The 17,476-nt window shown below is 41.2% G+C and overlaps 1 protein-coding gene across 1 annotated transcript in view; it reads right to left on the bottom strand.

Moving 5' to 3' along the window:
- Positions 1 to 548: 548 nt before the first annotated feature.
- Positions 549 to 17,476, bottom strand: part of LOC132773145 (opsin-5-like) — an 89,462-nt gene continuing 72,534 nt past the window's right edge. The window contains exons 5-6 of the mRNA XM_060772130.2: positions 8,589 to 8,917; positions 549 to 1,447 (exon numbers count right to left, since the gene is read on the bottom strand). Of these exons, the coding sequence (XP_060628113.2) occupies positions 860 to 1,447; positions 8,589 to 8,917 (917 nt within the window). The 3' untranslated portion in view covers positions 549 to 859. The remainder of the gene's footprint in view (positions 1,448 to 8,588; positions 8,918 to 17,476) is intronic.

Consider the following 17,476-nt stretch of genomic DNA (forward strand, 5'->3'; position numbering starts at 1 on the left):
TCCCTACTGGCCATACTGGCTGAGTGATTCTGGAAGCTGACATTCAAAAAAGGAGTGTTTCCAACTTCTGTTTTGAGCTGTTTCAGCACTTAGGCCCAAGCTAGACTTCAAAAGAAAACTTACAGAACTGAGGTGCTGACATTGTGACTGCAGCAGTCTCTGTACCAGCCTGCTGGTTTGGCTGCATATTGGACATGCACCTAATCTGTATTATGGTACATCTGAGTGGTTGCCAACACAGCTTGATTGGATTAAAACATTAGCTTCTAATTGTGCAAGGAATTAATTTGTATCTGCCTCTGATGTCAACTGCATGGGACTGCTGGAACATGAGTTTGATAACCTAACCACAGCACTATGCAGGTTGCAGAGGTAGAAACCAATTCTCACATTTGTGCCATGTAATGTTATAAATGACCAAAAGGGGTGACTGGAGAGGTTTGTGGTGGGGATAGGTGGGTAGGAAGGAATGGGACATTATCAATTTGCTTTGCTTTTTTCGTCCAGGTGCAAATTGTTGGCACAAAATTGCAACTGTAAAAAATATATAAGTTGTGAAAAAGTTCATGATGAAAAAAAATATATGCTGGTGTAAGATTTGAAGTATCCTCTGACCTGCAAAGCACACTTTGGGAACCACAGTACATATGGACAAAAGATGGACTTGTAGATGTCAGAACTTAGGACAGTTTAGACTACAACTCCCAGAATCCCCAGTCATCACACCTAGCATGGAGATTCTGGAAGTTGTAGTCTCCCCAAGGAACTTTCCTATGCTCTGCTTCAGATTGCTATCAAATGTTCTTGTCTGCCCTAGGAAGAAAGGGGCTAACCCTCCCTCCCTTTCCTCTTGGCATGCTTACATTAGGTCTCTTGCAATGTTTGAGGGCAGAACATCCCCTGTCACATTCATAGTCCCCATTCCAGTCTTCTTCCTCGTAACGAGGACCATGACCTGCACGGTTCTCTTCAGACTTGGCCGGCAAGTAGCTCCATCCGCCAGGATTGCCAGGGGATTGCTCTTGGAGGTTGTGTCACGCTTCTGGCTGAGCCTGTAGCACCGGGGATAGTTACGGAAACATTCAAAAGTGTCAGCGCAGTTCCTGCAAGATCCACGATGGTCAGTGAAAGCATTGGAGAATCTCATGGAAGCTCTGCCATCTCGTGTGTGGAAGGACTGGAGGGCAATGACCCTGGGCCGAGTACAGCAGAAGACAGCGCAGAGAGCCTGCAACAGCGAGAGATCTTTGGACAGGTATTTATGGAAATTAGGTTTGAAGAGCAGATAAACCAGAGGGTTGTAGGTTGCTGAGGACTTGGCAAATGCAGACGAAAGGGCAAAAGCCAAGACGGGCACCTGGCCGACATCACCAAAAGCTGACCACAGGGCAACAATGGCATAGGGGGTCCAAGCAGCCAGAAACCCGATGCACACGGAAACACTGAGCTAGAAGAGACAGAGAGAGAATAACTAACATGAAAATGCCAGTGTACGCAATTGATTTGAAATAAGCATACATGCAAGAAATAACATTTAGACAAAAAAATCAAATGCACAAACATAAGATGGATGGTGCCTGACTTGTGAAAACAACCTGTAGTTTTAGTTGACCATAGGCTAAACATACATCAAACAGCTTTTGTCAATCTAGGATAACCAACTATTGTTCCATTATAGGAGGAGTTATAGTCACCTGCATCTAGGCACACAAACTTAAAACTGTCGGAAACAATGTTGATTTTTTTTTTACCTAATGTCAAACCCAACTCAAAAGCCAGGCATATACATGAAATGAATCTAGTTAACCACAAGCTAAAAATGAGTCTACAGTCAGTGATGCAGCGGTTAACAGAAATAACGGAATCAAAAGCCAATGTAATTCTAGGTAGCATCAATAGAATAACAATCTCCTGATCAAGATAATTTATAATTTTAGGTTGCTGTGAGTTTTCCTGACTGTATGGCCATGTCCCCAAAGCATTCTCTCCTGATGTTTTCCCCACATCCATGGCAGGCATCCTCAGAGGTTGAGGGCTGTTGGAAACTGGGCAAGTGAGGTTTATATATCTGTGGAATGTCCACGGTGGAGGAAAGAACTCTTGTCCACCCGAGGCAAATGTGAATATTGCAAATGGCTATTTTGATTAGCATTGAATGGCCTTGCAGCTTCAAAGCCCAGCTTATTGCTGCCTGGGGAATCCTTTGTTGGGATGTATTAGCTGGCCTTGATTGATTCTTGTCTGATTTCCCCTGCTTTTTGAGTGCTACTTTTAGAGTTTTTAAAATACTGATAGCTAGATTTTGTTCATTTTCATGGTTTCCTCCTTTCTGTTGAAATTGTCCACATGCTTGTGTATTTCAGTGGCTTCTCTGTGTAGTTTGACATAGTCGTTGTTAAAGTGGTCCAGCATTTCTGTGTTCTCAAATAATATACTAATCAATGTAGCCATTTGAAAGAGTTATTTTCCCCACCATGGACATTCCAGAGATATATAAACCCTACTTGCCTAGTTTCCAATAGACCCCTCAACTTTTGAGGTTGCCTGCCATAGATGTGGGTGAAACGTCAGGAGAGGATGCTTCTGGAACATGATCGTACAGCCTGGAAAACTCACAGCAACTCAGTGATTCCAGCCATGAAAGCCTTCGACAACACAATTTATAATACTGATCCTCATCCAGAATACTGTCTCCAATAAGAAGGTATCAACCAGTTAGAATATGTCTTGTGGGGGATGATCAGGATACTAATGGGGCTGGAAACAAAGCCTTATTAAGAATAGTGGTAGATTTGTTCATTCATTACTCTTCCATATTCATAATTATTAAACTGTTATCAGGATTATAACCCACCCCCAGCTCCATACCCCACTTTTCTTGGCATCAGCTACATGAGGAAAAGGAGATCTATTCTGCCAGCAATTGGAGTGTGGGTTAATGAAGTTTCTACCAGGTTTGAGCCAAGAGAAGTTATTTAGTTAAGTATACTTGATTAGGTAGCTAATGTACAATACTGGCCAGAGTTCTTTTCATGCACATTTACTTTAGTATAATACCAATGTGTGTGGACAAGCTATTTCATTGATCACCTTTCAAGAGTAATGGACGTAATGAAGGAGTTATTTCAATACCAGAAAAAAGATTTGCACAGATGGCATGTTTGAGAAAATTGTTTATTCTTAATAGTCATACTCTAAACCCCGTTTAAGGATTTTGTCATGCCAACCTGTTGTCTCGTCACAATTGCATTGCCTACGTAAATGGATATATGCAGTTACTAGAATAATCTATTTCAGTGTTGTAGTTCAGCCTTCGATTGTGCCTGCACCTGATCTTTCTGGGGAATCTGGGCCTGTTAGTCATTCTGATGACGCTGGAGATTCTGGGAAGAAATTTTATGCCCTGAAAATGAGCAGTATGTGTCTGAAGGCAATATTTCTGAAAGGCAGTTTGCTAGGGAAGCAAGGTCAGGAGCAGGTCTGAGCTCAGAGGATGGTAATGAAAGTCCAGGTGGACAGTCTAATGATCAGTTAGATAGGAGATGTACGTTCTGTCAACATAGGGCTTCTCAAGGGAGAGTACAAAGGTCAAAATGCTTTAGCAGTTTCCCAGGGGAGATGGCATGATTTTCTCTCTATATTAACTAGCTCAGCAGATGGGCTCGTAAGTCCAGGCATCCATGGTCAAGTCAAGGAATTTCTAGTTCCATGTTCCTTTTGTTCATGTCTCATGATTTCAAGTTGTGAGGACTGTTCCTGAATTTCATGTTTTGGATTTATTCTGCTTTTGTGTTCCTGGTTTTTGATGCTACTCCTATACTTTGACATCTGTGGATTATTACTGATATTTGGACTGTAGTTTTTTAAAATAATAATTTGTTGAATTGCTTTTCATATATATTCTTCAATAAACTGCTTTGCAATTTTACCTTGGACTGGAGTATGTGTTAAGGACAGAGGTGGTTCCCAGCCATGGAGTGCAACATTCACACCTTGGTGCAATTGTGCTATGTTGACACTTGGTTAATGGGAATTCCCACAATCACTCTTACACACAACCTCATCTCCTACTCATCTTTGCCCTACTTAGCACACACATATTGTATTTTTTCATATTTTTCTTAATTTCTTCCCCAATTTTGCTGCAATTCTAGAGGCATGCAGTTTTGGCATTCTTGTGAGACTTTCCTCTGCTGTGCAATACCAAAATTGCAGTGGAAGGAAATTATCATGGAGGGAAGAACAATACAACAACAGTGATATTAAATTCATCGAAGGGTTTTTCTTATCAGTGCAAAGAGAAGATCTAATCAGTCACCTTTGGGCTGAGAAAGGCAGTATACGAATACAGTAAATAAATAAAACACAATGTGACTACAAGACAGCCACAACATTGTGTGGCAAGCCCTATCAACTGGTGCTTTTATCCTGCCATAACTGCACCTCATGTAACAAAGTCCTGAACTGAAAAGTTCCTGGCATTACTTAGAAGTCAGACAGCATAGAAGTTCAAATAAAGAAATAAATAAGCTCCTGACTTCTGTATATCACACTTCAGAACCATATTCAATGAGCATCTGCATTAATTGTCTGTAATTAATGAGTTAATTAACTGAAGCAGTGAATTGGTGAGGGGACCCACACTGGAGTTCCTCTACGTTTTAAGATAAGAAACCCCTGATCTCTCTCTGACAGAATGCTTGCGAATCCAGAGAGTCAGGTGTACGTACGGTGAAATTAAGTTGTCAAGTCATGACAGACAGCCATGCAACGTGAGTGAGCAAATCATCTCAGTGTAATAGAACTTGGTTACATTTTATCTTTGCCTGCTGCAGCGCATCTATCGTTATTTTATTTTTTTACTCTCACTCTCCCCTGACACAGCCTACTGGGAATCTGTGTGGGAGAAACAATTTCTAACAAATCTTCTTTGTTGAAAATTCTTCACATTTGGTTCCACAGGGGTTCCCATGGAACAAATCAAAATCCCCTGGAAAGACCAATGAATGCATTCATATTTGGCGCACTCTGAGCCAAGCACCACAGGACTTGGAAAAGTTTCCTTTTTGAACTACAACTCCCATATTCTTCTAGCCTGGCTGGAAAATTCTTGGATGTATAGTCAAAAAAGGGAATTTTCCCAAATTATGTCTAACTCTGAAGCAAATTATTGCTGTTGTGCGTAGCGCCATTCACATCACCCGACTGAAATTGATGTTCATGTTTGTGATCTAAATACTGATCTTACACAAAGCTTAGTCTAGCCATAAGTTTCTGCAACACCTCAAATTCTTTTTTTGAAAAAACTTTAGCTATGAAAATTATTTATTACTTTTGATGACTGTTGTGTTGTCTCATCACCTTGCCGTATTTTGCTTTTCCAAGGTATTGAATTCCACCCCCAGATGGGCTCAGAATCTTAATAGCAGCTATCAATTTTGGATTAAAACCCTGAATATATCTATTTCCACACAGTTGCCACCACTGTGTTGTGTTGAGGGCTGTCATGCTGGTTTTCTCTTCTGACAGTTGTAGATGACTCCCATAACCAATATCTGTGATTTCACTCACCCACATCAGGGATAAATGGTCTCTATAGGAATATGCTCCAGGAGATACTATGCTACCATAGAAATGGGATGGAGGACTTAGCAAATTCCTCTATAGGATTCTCCATGTCCTTGAACACAATTCTACGGTATGCTAGAACTGAGAGAAAGGTAGTTTAAAGGTGTTTCAGTTAACTACAGAGGAGCCCCTAGTGGTACAATGGATTAAACCCTTGAGCAGGAAGGACTGCTGACCAAAAAGTTGGCAGTTTGAATACAGGGATCAGGGTGAGCTCCCATCTGTCAGCTCCAGCTTCCCATGCAGGGACATGAGGGAAGCCTCCCACAGGATGGTAAAACATCCAGGAATCCTGTGGGCAACATCCTTGCAGACGGACAGTTCTCTCACACCAGAAGCGACTTGTAGTTTCTCAAGTCGCTCCTGACACAAGAAAAAAGTTAACTGCAGTCTAGCTGTGAATGTATCCCACCACGGATATTGGGGGGTGGGGTATTACTGTACTAGCTTTCTTCCTGTATGGCCGCACCTGAAGGTGATTCTTGAAGAACTATTCAATTAAAATCCAACTACTTTTATAATCCAGTGCAACAGTACTGTACTTTAAACACAGGAATAAAGTAGCAAGATAAAAGGCACCACCTGTCTCTCTTCCTACCACCATAATGTTGTTTTACTTGATGACTACTGCTATTTTGCAGTTCCAGAGTCCATCTGAAGAGTTAGAAAAGCTTTCCAAACTAGCAAAAATATCCAGTTTTCACCATTTGTTTTTATGTACTTGTACTCTGCTTTGCCTCCAAGGAGTGCAAACAGCATGTTGCACTCATTGTAACAGTAACTCTGTGAGCTTGGTCAGGCTGATAAATAATGACTGATGGTGAGGGGTTTCAGGGATGACCAACCTACTAGCTTCCTCTCCTGCTCCTTCTAACAAACTGTGGGTACTACCAATAGTTGTGCTGACTAGAGATGAGGAGGATGCTGGTAGCTGATTGATCATTTGGCTGCAGGAAGACACTGGAGGGGGCAAGTATTAAAGGTGATGCATTATCCAATGCATGGAAGAGAGGACGGAGACTGAGCAAGAGGCACCAATAGCTGGTAGGCTTTGCCAGGGCACTGAGCCCCTTGTATTTACCCAATCATGCCTAGCCTGTTTTTCTTTTCTAAATAATGTGGGTCAAATTCTACATCTTTAGTAATCAGTGAAAAGAATTTCTAAAAAGCTCAAAGGCAAACTGTTCAAAGTTATCACTCTTTGTTTTACTTGCTTCCAAAACTGGCTCCCTGGACCAAACTGGACCAAAGTTGTGCTTTGTTTCAAATGTTGTGCCTTTTAAATGGCAGATCTAAGGCCTGCCGGGAGTCTTTTTTCCCTTTGATTCCCTTACTAAGAACACATATTCTCAAACAATAGCAGATGGAAACCAGGACACATGTGGCTAAGCAACATTAAAATGTAGTCAAGATGGCAAATGGCATTAGTGTTTAAGAACTGACAGCATAGGAGAGGCTGCATGACTTGCTTTTGACCGAGACACTTAGGAAGAGCAAGACTCAACCTGATGCTATCCTATCCTTCCTGTTGAGTTACATGACTACAAACTACTCCGGGACTTTTAATTCAGCTTGAAGCAACTGAGGCCCCTTCCACACAGCTGAATAAAATCCCAAATTTTCTGCTTTGAACTGGAATACATGGCAGTGTCGGTCATGCCGGCCACATGACCTTGGTGGTGTCTACGGACAACACTAGCTCTTTGGCTTAGAATTGGAAATGAGCACTAACACACAAAGTCACACATGACTGGACTTAATGTCAGGGGAAAACCTTCTTACATGGCAGTGTGGACTCAGATATCCCAGTTCAAAGCAGATATTGTGGCATTTTTTGCCTTGATATTCTGGGTTATATGGCTTTGTGGAAGGGCCCTGAAGTGAGGTGAAAGGGGGAACTGAGAGGAAAAAAGAGAAACTGGGATATCTTTAGAGTTGCTGAAAAAGTGGGAAAACAAAAGATTAATTAGAACTGTCCCTGCTAAAGTAGACTATGTACCATTGGAAAAGGCAAAAGAATAAGGGAGAGCCATCAAACAGCCCAGGAGTTAAAAGCTTTCAACAGCTTCTCTCCCAGGGTTTGGCCTCTACCTTCATAAGATTCAGCTTATTTAGCTCCTCCAGAGAACTCTTTAAAAACCAACATAAAAATCTTTCCAACTCCAATAAAAACTATAGACATTCAAAGAAAGAAAAAAGTGAGAAAAGGGCGGTGACAGGAGCAGAATACAGGTTGGAGTATAAACCAAAACAAAAATGGCTTCCAATTTGGCTTCCAAAACCACATTGTTTTATTCTTCCAATAACAAAATCTTTCTGCAAAAAATATATATGGGGCTTCCAATCTTTTAGAAATGGCACCAATGGTTTTTCTCTAAGCAAGCAAGATAATTTGCCAATTTCTGCTAAATCAGTCAATTTTCACTAACTAGTCTGTCTAAGAATCTCTATGTACTCTGGTGTTATTCTATGGTCAGCTTTTTGTGGAGGCTAACTTTAGAGTCACACTGGATGATCTAAAGCTGTGGTTCTCAACCTGTGTGTCCCCAGGTATTTTGGCCTACAACTCCCAGAAATCCCAGCCAGTTTACCAGCTGTTAGGATTTCTGGGAGTTGAAGGCCAAAACATTTGCGGACCCACAGGTTGAGAACCATTGATCTAAAAGTTTCCAGAGATATGCTTTCATGTAAAATCCCCAAGAAAGTGGAGGCCCTACTATACTGTATAGAACAAGTTCAAAATGAGAAATTGCTTTACTTTTGGGAAGACAGATTCCAGAACCTTATTGCCATCATGATTGGGCATCCTGGGAGTTTTGGTCCATGCAAATTCATGATGCTGATTTGGAAGTTCAAGGATTTGTAGTTGAAGTAACACACAACATTGAGTGAATGCCCCCCCCCCCCACTCCTCTCTCTTTCTCTGTTTGTGTCTATATATATTGAGTAGTTTTTTTTACCTTGACAATCAAACTGTGAACACTGTTGGCTCTACTCCGTGGGGACATGTGCTGCTTCACTGCTCTTCTGGAGACTTTCACAGTCCAAAGGATGAGTGAGTAAGAGATGAGGATCAGGAGGCATGGGATGATGTAGCAGAAGATAAAGAGGGCCATGATGTAGTATTTTGCTTCTCTGGTTAATGCTTTCCACTTGATGCAGCAGGCTGTCCCATACGGTTCTGGTCCATAACTGCCCCAGTCAGCTAGAGGAGCCACGGCAAAGATGAGAGCATAAGCCCAGACACATGCTAACAGTGCACTGGCATATGTGGGAGAAAACTTATTGCCTGGAAAGGGAGGGAAGGAAACAGAAAGAGAGAGATCATTCCTGATGGTTCGAGCCTTTGCTGATAAGGAGATATGGATGCAAAGAATAGTTGCAATTATTAATTCCAAGGTTGAAAAAAATGAGCTTCCTAACAGTCGGGAAACACCACTGAAAAGACTGGGAGTTACCAAAAGAGTTTTACTCGGTTTATATTCTTTTCATATGATGCATTCTGTGTCCTGTTTCATTCAAAATATAAACTTATATGTTGGCAATATTAATAGCAATGTGCCTGCCAGTACGAGTGTAAGTAAGAAATTTAAGCCATTGTCTCCTGATATTCAAGATTCTGTGTAGTCTATTGGTTTGAGTGTTGGACTACACCTCTGGAGACAAGGGTTCAAATCTCCACTCAGCCATGAACACACATAGGGTTACCTTGGGCAAGTCTCATTCTCTCAGCCTCAGAGGAAGGCAATGGCAAACCCTCCCTGAACAAACATTCCTCTGATAGATACACCTTAGGATCACCGTAAGTCACAAATGGCTTTAAGACACACCACAGCAACAATACAAATGTCCTGAATGGTTGCACAGGAATTATCCTGCAAAAGAAAACAGATATGGGGCTGACAAGGGATGGGAGACTGGCAATGAAGATTAGGTCATAAAGAAACATTTCAGTCTTTCCTACTCGTGTGTGGTGGTCCTGATCCATATATGGCTGGAGATGCACTTAAAAATGGACCTGTTCCAACTTACAAACAAATTCAACTTAAGAACAAACCTACAAAACCTATCTGACTCATAACTTGGGGACTGCCTGTACATTCAGGTCCAATGCATTTCAACAGCTTTTATGACTAATGTTAGGAATGGAAGAATTTTGTAGAGAAGATTTTTGTATTACCAGAGGGTGAGATGTTAGAGCCTCTGCAATCTTTTGAAGGCATGGACAGATCATAATGGGTAAGAACCAAGAGGGTAACACATTACACACCCGAAGAGAAGTGCCAAAAGTAGAAAACTCTGTCATTCAGAGTTAACTTCCTCCTATTTATTCATTGATGAAGCATAAAATAACATCTTTTGAGATATTACAAGTAGAATCCTGTATCATTTTATATTGTTTTTGTTCACTGTTTGCTTTGTTAATGGTTCTGAAAATATCAAAGCAAACCTTTGAACAAATTGTTTAAAAAAATATTTTTCTTTCACGGCTTCTTTGTGCAGTTGGAACAAGTTCTTCAATCCTGATGTTAAACACCTAAACAGAATGATTATGTATGCTGGCTTCAGGGAAACAGTAATACCCCTGATATTCCATGAATGTTTGAAACTTGGAAATGTGACTACAACTCCTGGTACCCTTCTATTATCCAGGCGAAGGCCACAAGGGGGCATTAGAGAGGGAAGGCTACCCATTTAGGGAGAGGAGGAGTTGAAGAAGGAAAACCATTCCCCCCGTTTTCACTGGTTATTCCCTTTCCCCCCACCTCCCCATATCCTAAACGAGGGTTGCTTCCATGACAGAAACCCACAGAAAACCATATTTAATAAGCCTTGGCACTACAAGAGGGTTTTGCGAGACCAGTCGCTTTTGTTGCAATGGTGTAGTAATGATGAGGTGGCGGACCATATTTTAGTTCTTGTGGATCACTGATGGTCCATGGACCACAGGTTGGAAAGCACTGATTTAGACTATGTGTTCCACCTAGCCCTGTACCAGGCATTCATTTTTCAAGGTAAATCATACTTATAATTATTCCAGGTAAACCATCACCATCATCCCACTTTTCTCTCTTGAATGAGGCCCAAAGTGGCTCACAGCCTTAAAAACAATGCACTTTTAAAAAACTACAACATATAAATATTAAAATAGAATCAAACATACAATTATTGAAACAAGTCCATTAAACAAGTAAAACTGTTAAAATAATTAAATGAGAAAGAGGCACAGAAATCTGTGATTTTTTACTGCTTGGAGAAGACTCCTGTTTATCACCAATCTTGGACTAGAGATAAAACGGCCATGCCTTCCCACCCTTGTTATCTTCCCTCAGTGGAGAATGTAAATAAGTTGGAAATCCTATTATATCAATTCGGCCCCCTCCCCAATTCCCCAATCTGTATTGTTTTCTCATTAAAAAATCTAATTGGAAAGATAATCTAATTGAGAGCCCTAACTGGGAAGCTCAGCATCTCTCCAGTTATTGGTGGGTGGCCGATCACCATCTCCCAAAGCAGTTACTCTCCTTCCAATTCAAGAACAGAAAATGGAATGTTAGTGGACAGGAAAAGAGTGGGTGGAGGTCCAAGGAGGGGACAGAGCATCCACTGGATCCTGCATGGATTAGAGGAGACCCATTCCTCTATCCCGAGACAGCTTTACATAAAATTACATCTTCACAGGATGGAGTTTCAGCTGGCATCTGGGAATCCTTAGTGACAGATAAAGCTCATAGCATATCAGCTTGGTTGGCAACACATTTTGAGCAGGGCCGATAAAGATGAAAGGCCAGCAACATTGTGCCCGGTGAGTCATTCCTTGAGCCTGGCAAATGTCTCATTTGAAACCCATGTGAACAGCAACACAGCTTTTGCTGATACACTTGAATTTCCAATGTACTACATCTCTGTGCATTTGCTCATGAGAGCAAATTCAAGTATATAAAAAGGCAAAATCATATTTTTGGATTTTTTTGAATCTATCTATCTATCTATCTATCTATCTATCTATCTATCTATCTATCCATCTATCTATCTAACAATTACTAGCCATAGATAGTTGCATCTATCAATACAGAGGGCTATAGCACAACTACAACTTTTATTTTTCAGAGGTGTAGCCACAGTAAATGTTGGAGGACTGATGATTAAGTGTGTCATTCTGCTTTATGTGCTCTTGTGCATGTTCAAGGACCTCTTCACATGGGGCAAAATAGTCCCGTTTTGCCACTTTTAGCCAGGACTTGGATAGGGCCTGGCAACCTCCATCAGATGACACAAAGCATCAAAATGTGCTTCCTCCTCCACCATGGGGAGGAAAGATTATTCTATGATGGGGGCAAGGGCAGTGGGGCAACGTGCGTTGCCATCCTTTCTCCCATCTGATGCGTTGCCACCATCACCTGGCTATGACTATTTCACATCATTTTTAAAAAAATCTACATGCAAAGCACAAATAGCACCTGCAGGTGTCACAAACAGGATGCCACCCTATGAAAGAGATGAAATGCAACCCCCCTCAAAAGAGGACAGAAGAGGTCAAAAAATTGCATAATTCTTCCTAGTAAGTTCTTTTATATGCTAACACATACAAATTTTGAAAGAACTAAATTTGCATCTGTTAGCGAAGAGGGAGAGAATGTGACCAGTGGAACACATGTGCCTGTTCAGAATCAGATTACTGTTCATGTGCTGTCCGATTTGCCTTCTTAGTTTAAACCAGGCATGGACCAGACAGGACTTCAAACAATGGACACCTTCCAACTGAAGGCAGTAATCCACCACTCCTTCAAGCAGAGGACTGCATTCCATAAAGCATCCCACATGGCCACTTGAATCAGACAGACTTGAAGGATTGTAGTTTTGACGTGGCACTTCGGGATGCCCCATTGTGAAATTAAACAAATGTTTATCCTACCACCATCACATGTTTCCACCGTTCTGCTTTCTTTAGAAATTATCTGCTTGCTGTACCATCACACGAGAGAGATATCTGTCCTCCCACTGTCCCTTCTCCATTTCTTTTTAAAAGGTTTTATTAGATTATGTTGTTGAAGGCTTTTATGGCCTGAATCACTGGGTTGCTGTGAGTTTTCTGGGCTGTATGGCCATGTTCCGGATGCTTGTTCCAGCAACCCAGTTTTATTAGATTGTTCTTAAATAATTTTGCAGTATATTTCCCTTCCCACCTATTATGTTTAAAAATATAGAAGTTTGGCTAGATTTAAGGAAACACTGATAAACATTCAATCTTAAAAATAGCATAAACATGTCAAAAATGGAACCCCATCTCCCAATGAAAAAAATTCTTTTCACTTTTGGAACACAAGCTACATTGGGATACCTTTCCTGTGAAAAAGGGGAAGGCAAGAATTGCAAATTAGCGTATTTACAAAATTGCTCAGTTGAGGAAATGGAAAGAACACAATAAATTACTGACCCTTACTCCGTGGTGCTTTGTGTTACTGGAGGAAGAAAAGGAGCATTACTGGCCATTTCTGCAGCGCCCACATGTCATCATATTGATTCCCATCTCACATGATATTTGCCAATTTTACCTGTCTCTATGCGGGAAAACCAAAATAAAGTTGCTTAACTTTCAACTTCTGAATCAGTGGTTTAATGAACACTTAGAAAACAAGGACTGACTTGAAACCCATGTAATGACTATGCATCATCTGATGGGCTCTACGTTACCGTTTCTTAAGTGTTCAGAAATGTGGCAAAAATTGTGTGTGAAGAAGTCATAAATCTCAGGTTGAGGATCTATACCAGGCTAGACAATTATGGCCTTCCAGATTTTTTAGACTCAGAATCCCTCATCACTGACTATATTACCAAGGATTGCTGTGAATTGTGGGTCCAAATCTGGATAATCTCAGGGGTTGAGCTATAGTGGAATAAGACTGAGGATACATTTGCACTGTATTATTAGTGCAGTTTGGCACTAATTTAACTGTCATGGCTCTAAGCTATGGAATCATGGAGTTTGCTGGTGTCTCACCAACTACAACTGCACTGTAATGTGACAGTTAAAGTGGTATCAAACTTCAGTGTGGATGCGTCCCAAATTTGAGGCTTCCCTTTCTTAGTCTGTAGTGTGAACCCTCCTGCCCCAGTGTTTTGAGAACTGGCCAAGTGAAGTCCAACTAAGCCAGTTCTAGGCATTGTCTTAACTAACGTCTCACCCCATAGCTAATATCTGTGGTTCTTGTGTCAACTTATGTAAGTCAACACAACATTGGCTGTCACATCTCTTTAGCATAGCACAAATATTTGCATGCCAAGATACATAATGCCAGTACTCTATAACTCTTATGTAGAATAGCAACAATGTGTAACATGTGCCAATTAGTCATTGCCATGCATAATCTTGTAATGAGCAATGCAAATCACAGTGCACAAAGTTACAGACTACATAACTCCATTTCCACTGCTGTCAGCAGAATACATCTGTTCAGATCTGGCAAATATTTTGCTCCATATGCATAACACAACTTAGACATGTCCATGTCACTAAAACAATGCTAGCCCTTGTGTGTTCATTTCTTTGAAGGTGGATGGGGACATTGCCAGACTTATCCTCTTAGGAGCTGTTTCCACCTTCCCATTTTCCGTCATTGACATGATTTGGAATAACGTACTATTTTCAGATTTTGCTCTTTAGAGAATTCATCTCAGGAAACAATAACTAGCCCTCCACCAAAGGAAAAGATTTACATTTTCGGTCTTGAGATTTATATTGTCTCTGAATGACCTTTTTCAAAGAAAAGTTGTGGGGAGGAGGTGGGAGAGAGAAGCAGTATTTGCATGCCTGCTCTCCTTCCTTGCCTTCAACGAAAGCTGCAGTAAACGCTCTGACAAATAGCCCTTTGAGCACGAAACTGCATATTTACACGCACACGCAGGGCCTGCACTGGCAAATATTTTCAGAAGCCTTTTCAGCACATTACCTTTAATGTCAGGCCTGATAGAAAGCTTCAGCGGTAAGGGCTGGATTTTCTTCTCAGTATGCAAGAGTAACTTCCATTTGCTTCAAGATGAGTGGTCATATGGATGCCTCGATGCTCGCTTTACAAAGGAACATACAGCATATTGATGGTGCCCCTCTAATGAAGAAAATGTTGTCTTCTTTGCCTCTGATACACCGCTCATTGGGTAAATGATAAGCCATGGTAAATGACTCACTTGGAGCCCTGCTGGTGTGTGGATTCATCAGCAACCTGGTTGACAAATTCACTTTTGCTTTCCTCTTTTACTAGACAGGAACAGCAGGGATCTGGAAAGCTTTCTCTCCAATTGATAACAGGTATATTACCATTGCAAAACCTGCATTGGTTTTAGACCCATTTATGTAATCTACTTTGAAGTCCAGAGGGTAAATACCCAAGGAAGGAGAAATTAGAAAGATGTTGCCATTTTAGGAAGCTATCTCTATGCCTCCAAAGCAGCATTTCTCAACCTGGGGGGCAGGACCCCTGGAGAGGGGGGTCATGACCCCTGGGGGAGTCTGAGGGGGTGTCAGAAAACACAGTATATTCTATTGGCCATGGGGGTTCTGTGTGGGAAGTTTGGCCCAATTCTATTGTTGGTGGGGGTTCAGAATGCTCTTTGACTGTAAGTGAACTATAAATCCCAGCAACTACAACTCCCAAAGGTCAAGGTCTATTTTCCTCCAACACCACCAGTGTTCACTTTTGGGCATGTTGAGTATTGAATATGTTGAGCATATTGAGTATCCGTACCAAGTTTGGTCCAGATCCATCATTGTTTGAGTCCACAGTGCTCTCTGGATGTAGGTGAACTACAACTCCAAAACTCAAGGTCAATGCCCACCAAATCCTCCCAGTATTTTCTGTTGGACATGGGAGTTCTGTGTGCCAAGTCCAGTTCAATTCCATTGATGGTGGGGTTCAGAATGCTGTTTGATTGTAGGTTAACTATAAATCTCAGCAACTACAACTCACAAATGACAAAAATCAAATCCCCCCCCCCCCCCAACTCCACCAGTATTCAAGTTTGGGCATATTGGGCATTTGTGCCAAATTTGGTCCAGTGAATGAGAATATATCCTGCATATCAGATATTTACATTATGATTCATAACGGTAGCAAAATTACAGTTGTGAAGTAGCAACGAAAATAATTTTATGGTTGGGGGTCACCACAACATGAGGAACTGTATTAAGGGGTCGCAGCATCAGGAAAGTTGAGAATCACTGCTCCAAAGCCATATTTGTTAATCCAGACCTATTCAGTACAGGGCACAGCTGAATACTTCCATGGCAGCCTCTAAACTAGCAATAGCCATGTGCCAAGAGTTGGAGGGCCACATTGAGCTGTTTCAGGTTGTCCTGGAGGTCCATTCAAGCTGTCATTTTGATCAATCCGAATGGACACCATGTGAAACATTGTCTTTTCTTTTTCCCTTCTCCTTCTGCCTAAAAATAATGTTTAGCCTTTCTTCTTATTCCTATTTTGTTTCAAGGTTACTTCTGTAGGTTTGGGAGGAGGGGATACCTTTTTAAAAAAGTCAGAAGAAGGATTCTAAACATAGAGATGTAAAAGAGCAGAAGAGTGGCGCTTTAATGTAAAATCAAATCAAACCTTTTTTTTATCAGTATTTCTGTCATAAAAGTCAGTTTGTACTAGACAAGCCAGAATTTCTTTGCTTTTCCTTCCTCTACCGCTTAAATCCTAAATGCTCTGATCTTCTAAAGGCTTAATTAAAAAAAAATCCAACCTAAGTCTTCAGACATATGTAGGGATAACATTTCTTTGAAACTAAGCAATTAAAGATACACTGAGATTAGTTATTGCCTGGTGGGGAAACGCAAAAGTGCATTAGAGAAAAGATAAGCTGGTGAGACCACGGAAACTGTATTCCACCTCATCAGAAAACAGTAACTGACTTTGCAGAGGGAGGAGAGGTGGTTTGTTGGCTGCCATTTAATAGCTGGTGTTAGTCTTTATCTTTCCTTCCACCTTCTTCAGTTATTCACACAGCTACCAAGCATTGTCCCCTAAGCTTCACATTGGCTGCGTAGCTTGGCCCAATGTACATTTAAAAATAAATGTCAATTGGTTGCATAAGGCTATGTAAGTTGCCTTTTGTAAGAGTCTGCCTATTTCTTCGGCAAATGAGTTTGTTCCTATATGCACTTAGCATTTGTATTTAATCTAGATGGGAATCTTGCTTTTTCTAAACACTTTCTTTTGGACGGGACTGGGTTGGAACAGGAGAACAAGGAGATGGATCACTTGCAAATAGGAGGCTGCAAGCATTCTAGGGGCTTCCTCCAATATTTATTAAAATCTTTATCTAGCTCACCTTTGGAACAGACAGGGGCCAGGACACTACATAACTTCAGTGTAGCATAAGCATCACCAGTGGAGTTGTGTTATGCAACTCCAGAACCAATACGGCATGAAATATGTGGCTCAATGGCCAACTCACATAACAGACAACCCCTTGTGACACTACAGCAAGCAAAGACATAGAGGCAATGTGTTTTGCCATGCTACTCCAATTTAATGTGCTGCTGTATGCATAATAGTCTCACGTGTGCAACTGCACTGTCAGGTGAATACACTGGATAAGACCATTTTATGTTGTCAAAAGGAGCCCCCAGTGGCGCAGTGGGTTAAACCGCTGAGTTGCCAAACTTGTTGACCGAAAGGTTGCAGGTTTGAATCCAAGGAGCAGCGTGAACTTTTGCTGTCAACCCCAGCTTCTGCCAATCTAGCAGTTCGAAAACATTCAAATGTGATTAGATTAAGAGGTACTGCTCTGGCAGGAAGGTAACGGCACTCCATGCAGTCATGCTGGCCAAATGATGTTGGAGGTGTCT

This window comes from Anolis sagrei, chromosome 4 (assembly GCF_037176765.1).
Source record: "Anolis sagrei isolate rAnoSag1 chromosome 4, rAnoSag1.mat, whole genome shotgun sequence".
Taxonomy (NCBI): domain Eukaryota; kingdom Metazoa; phylum Chordata; class Lepidosauria; order Squamata; family Dactyloidae; genus Anolis; species Anolis sagrei.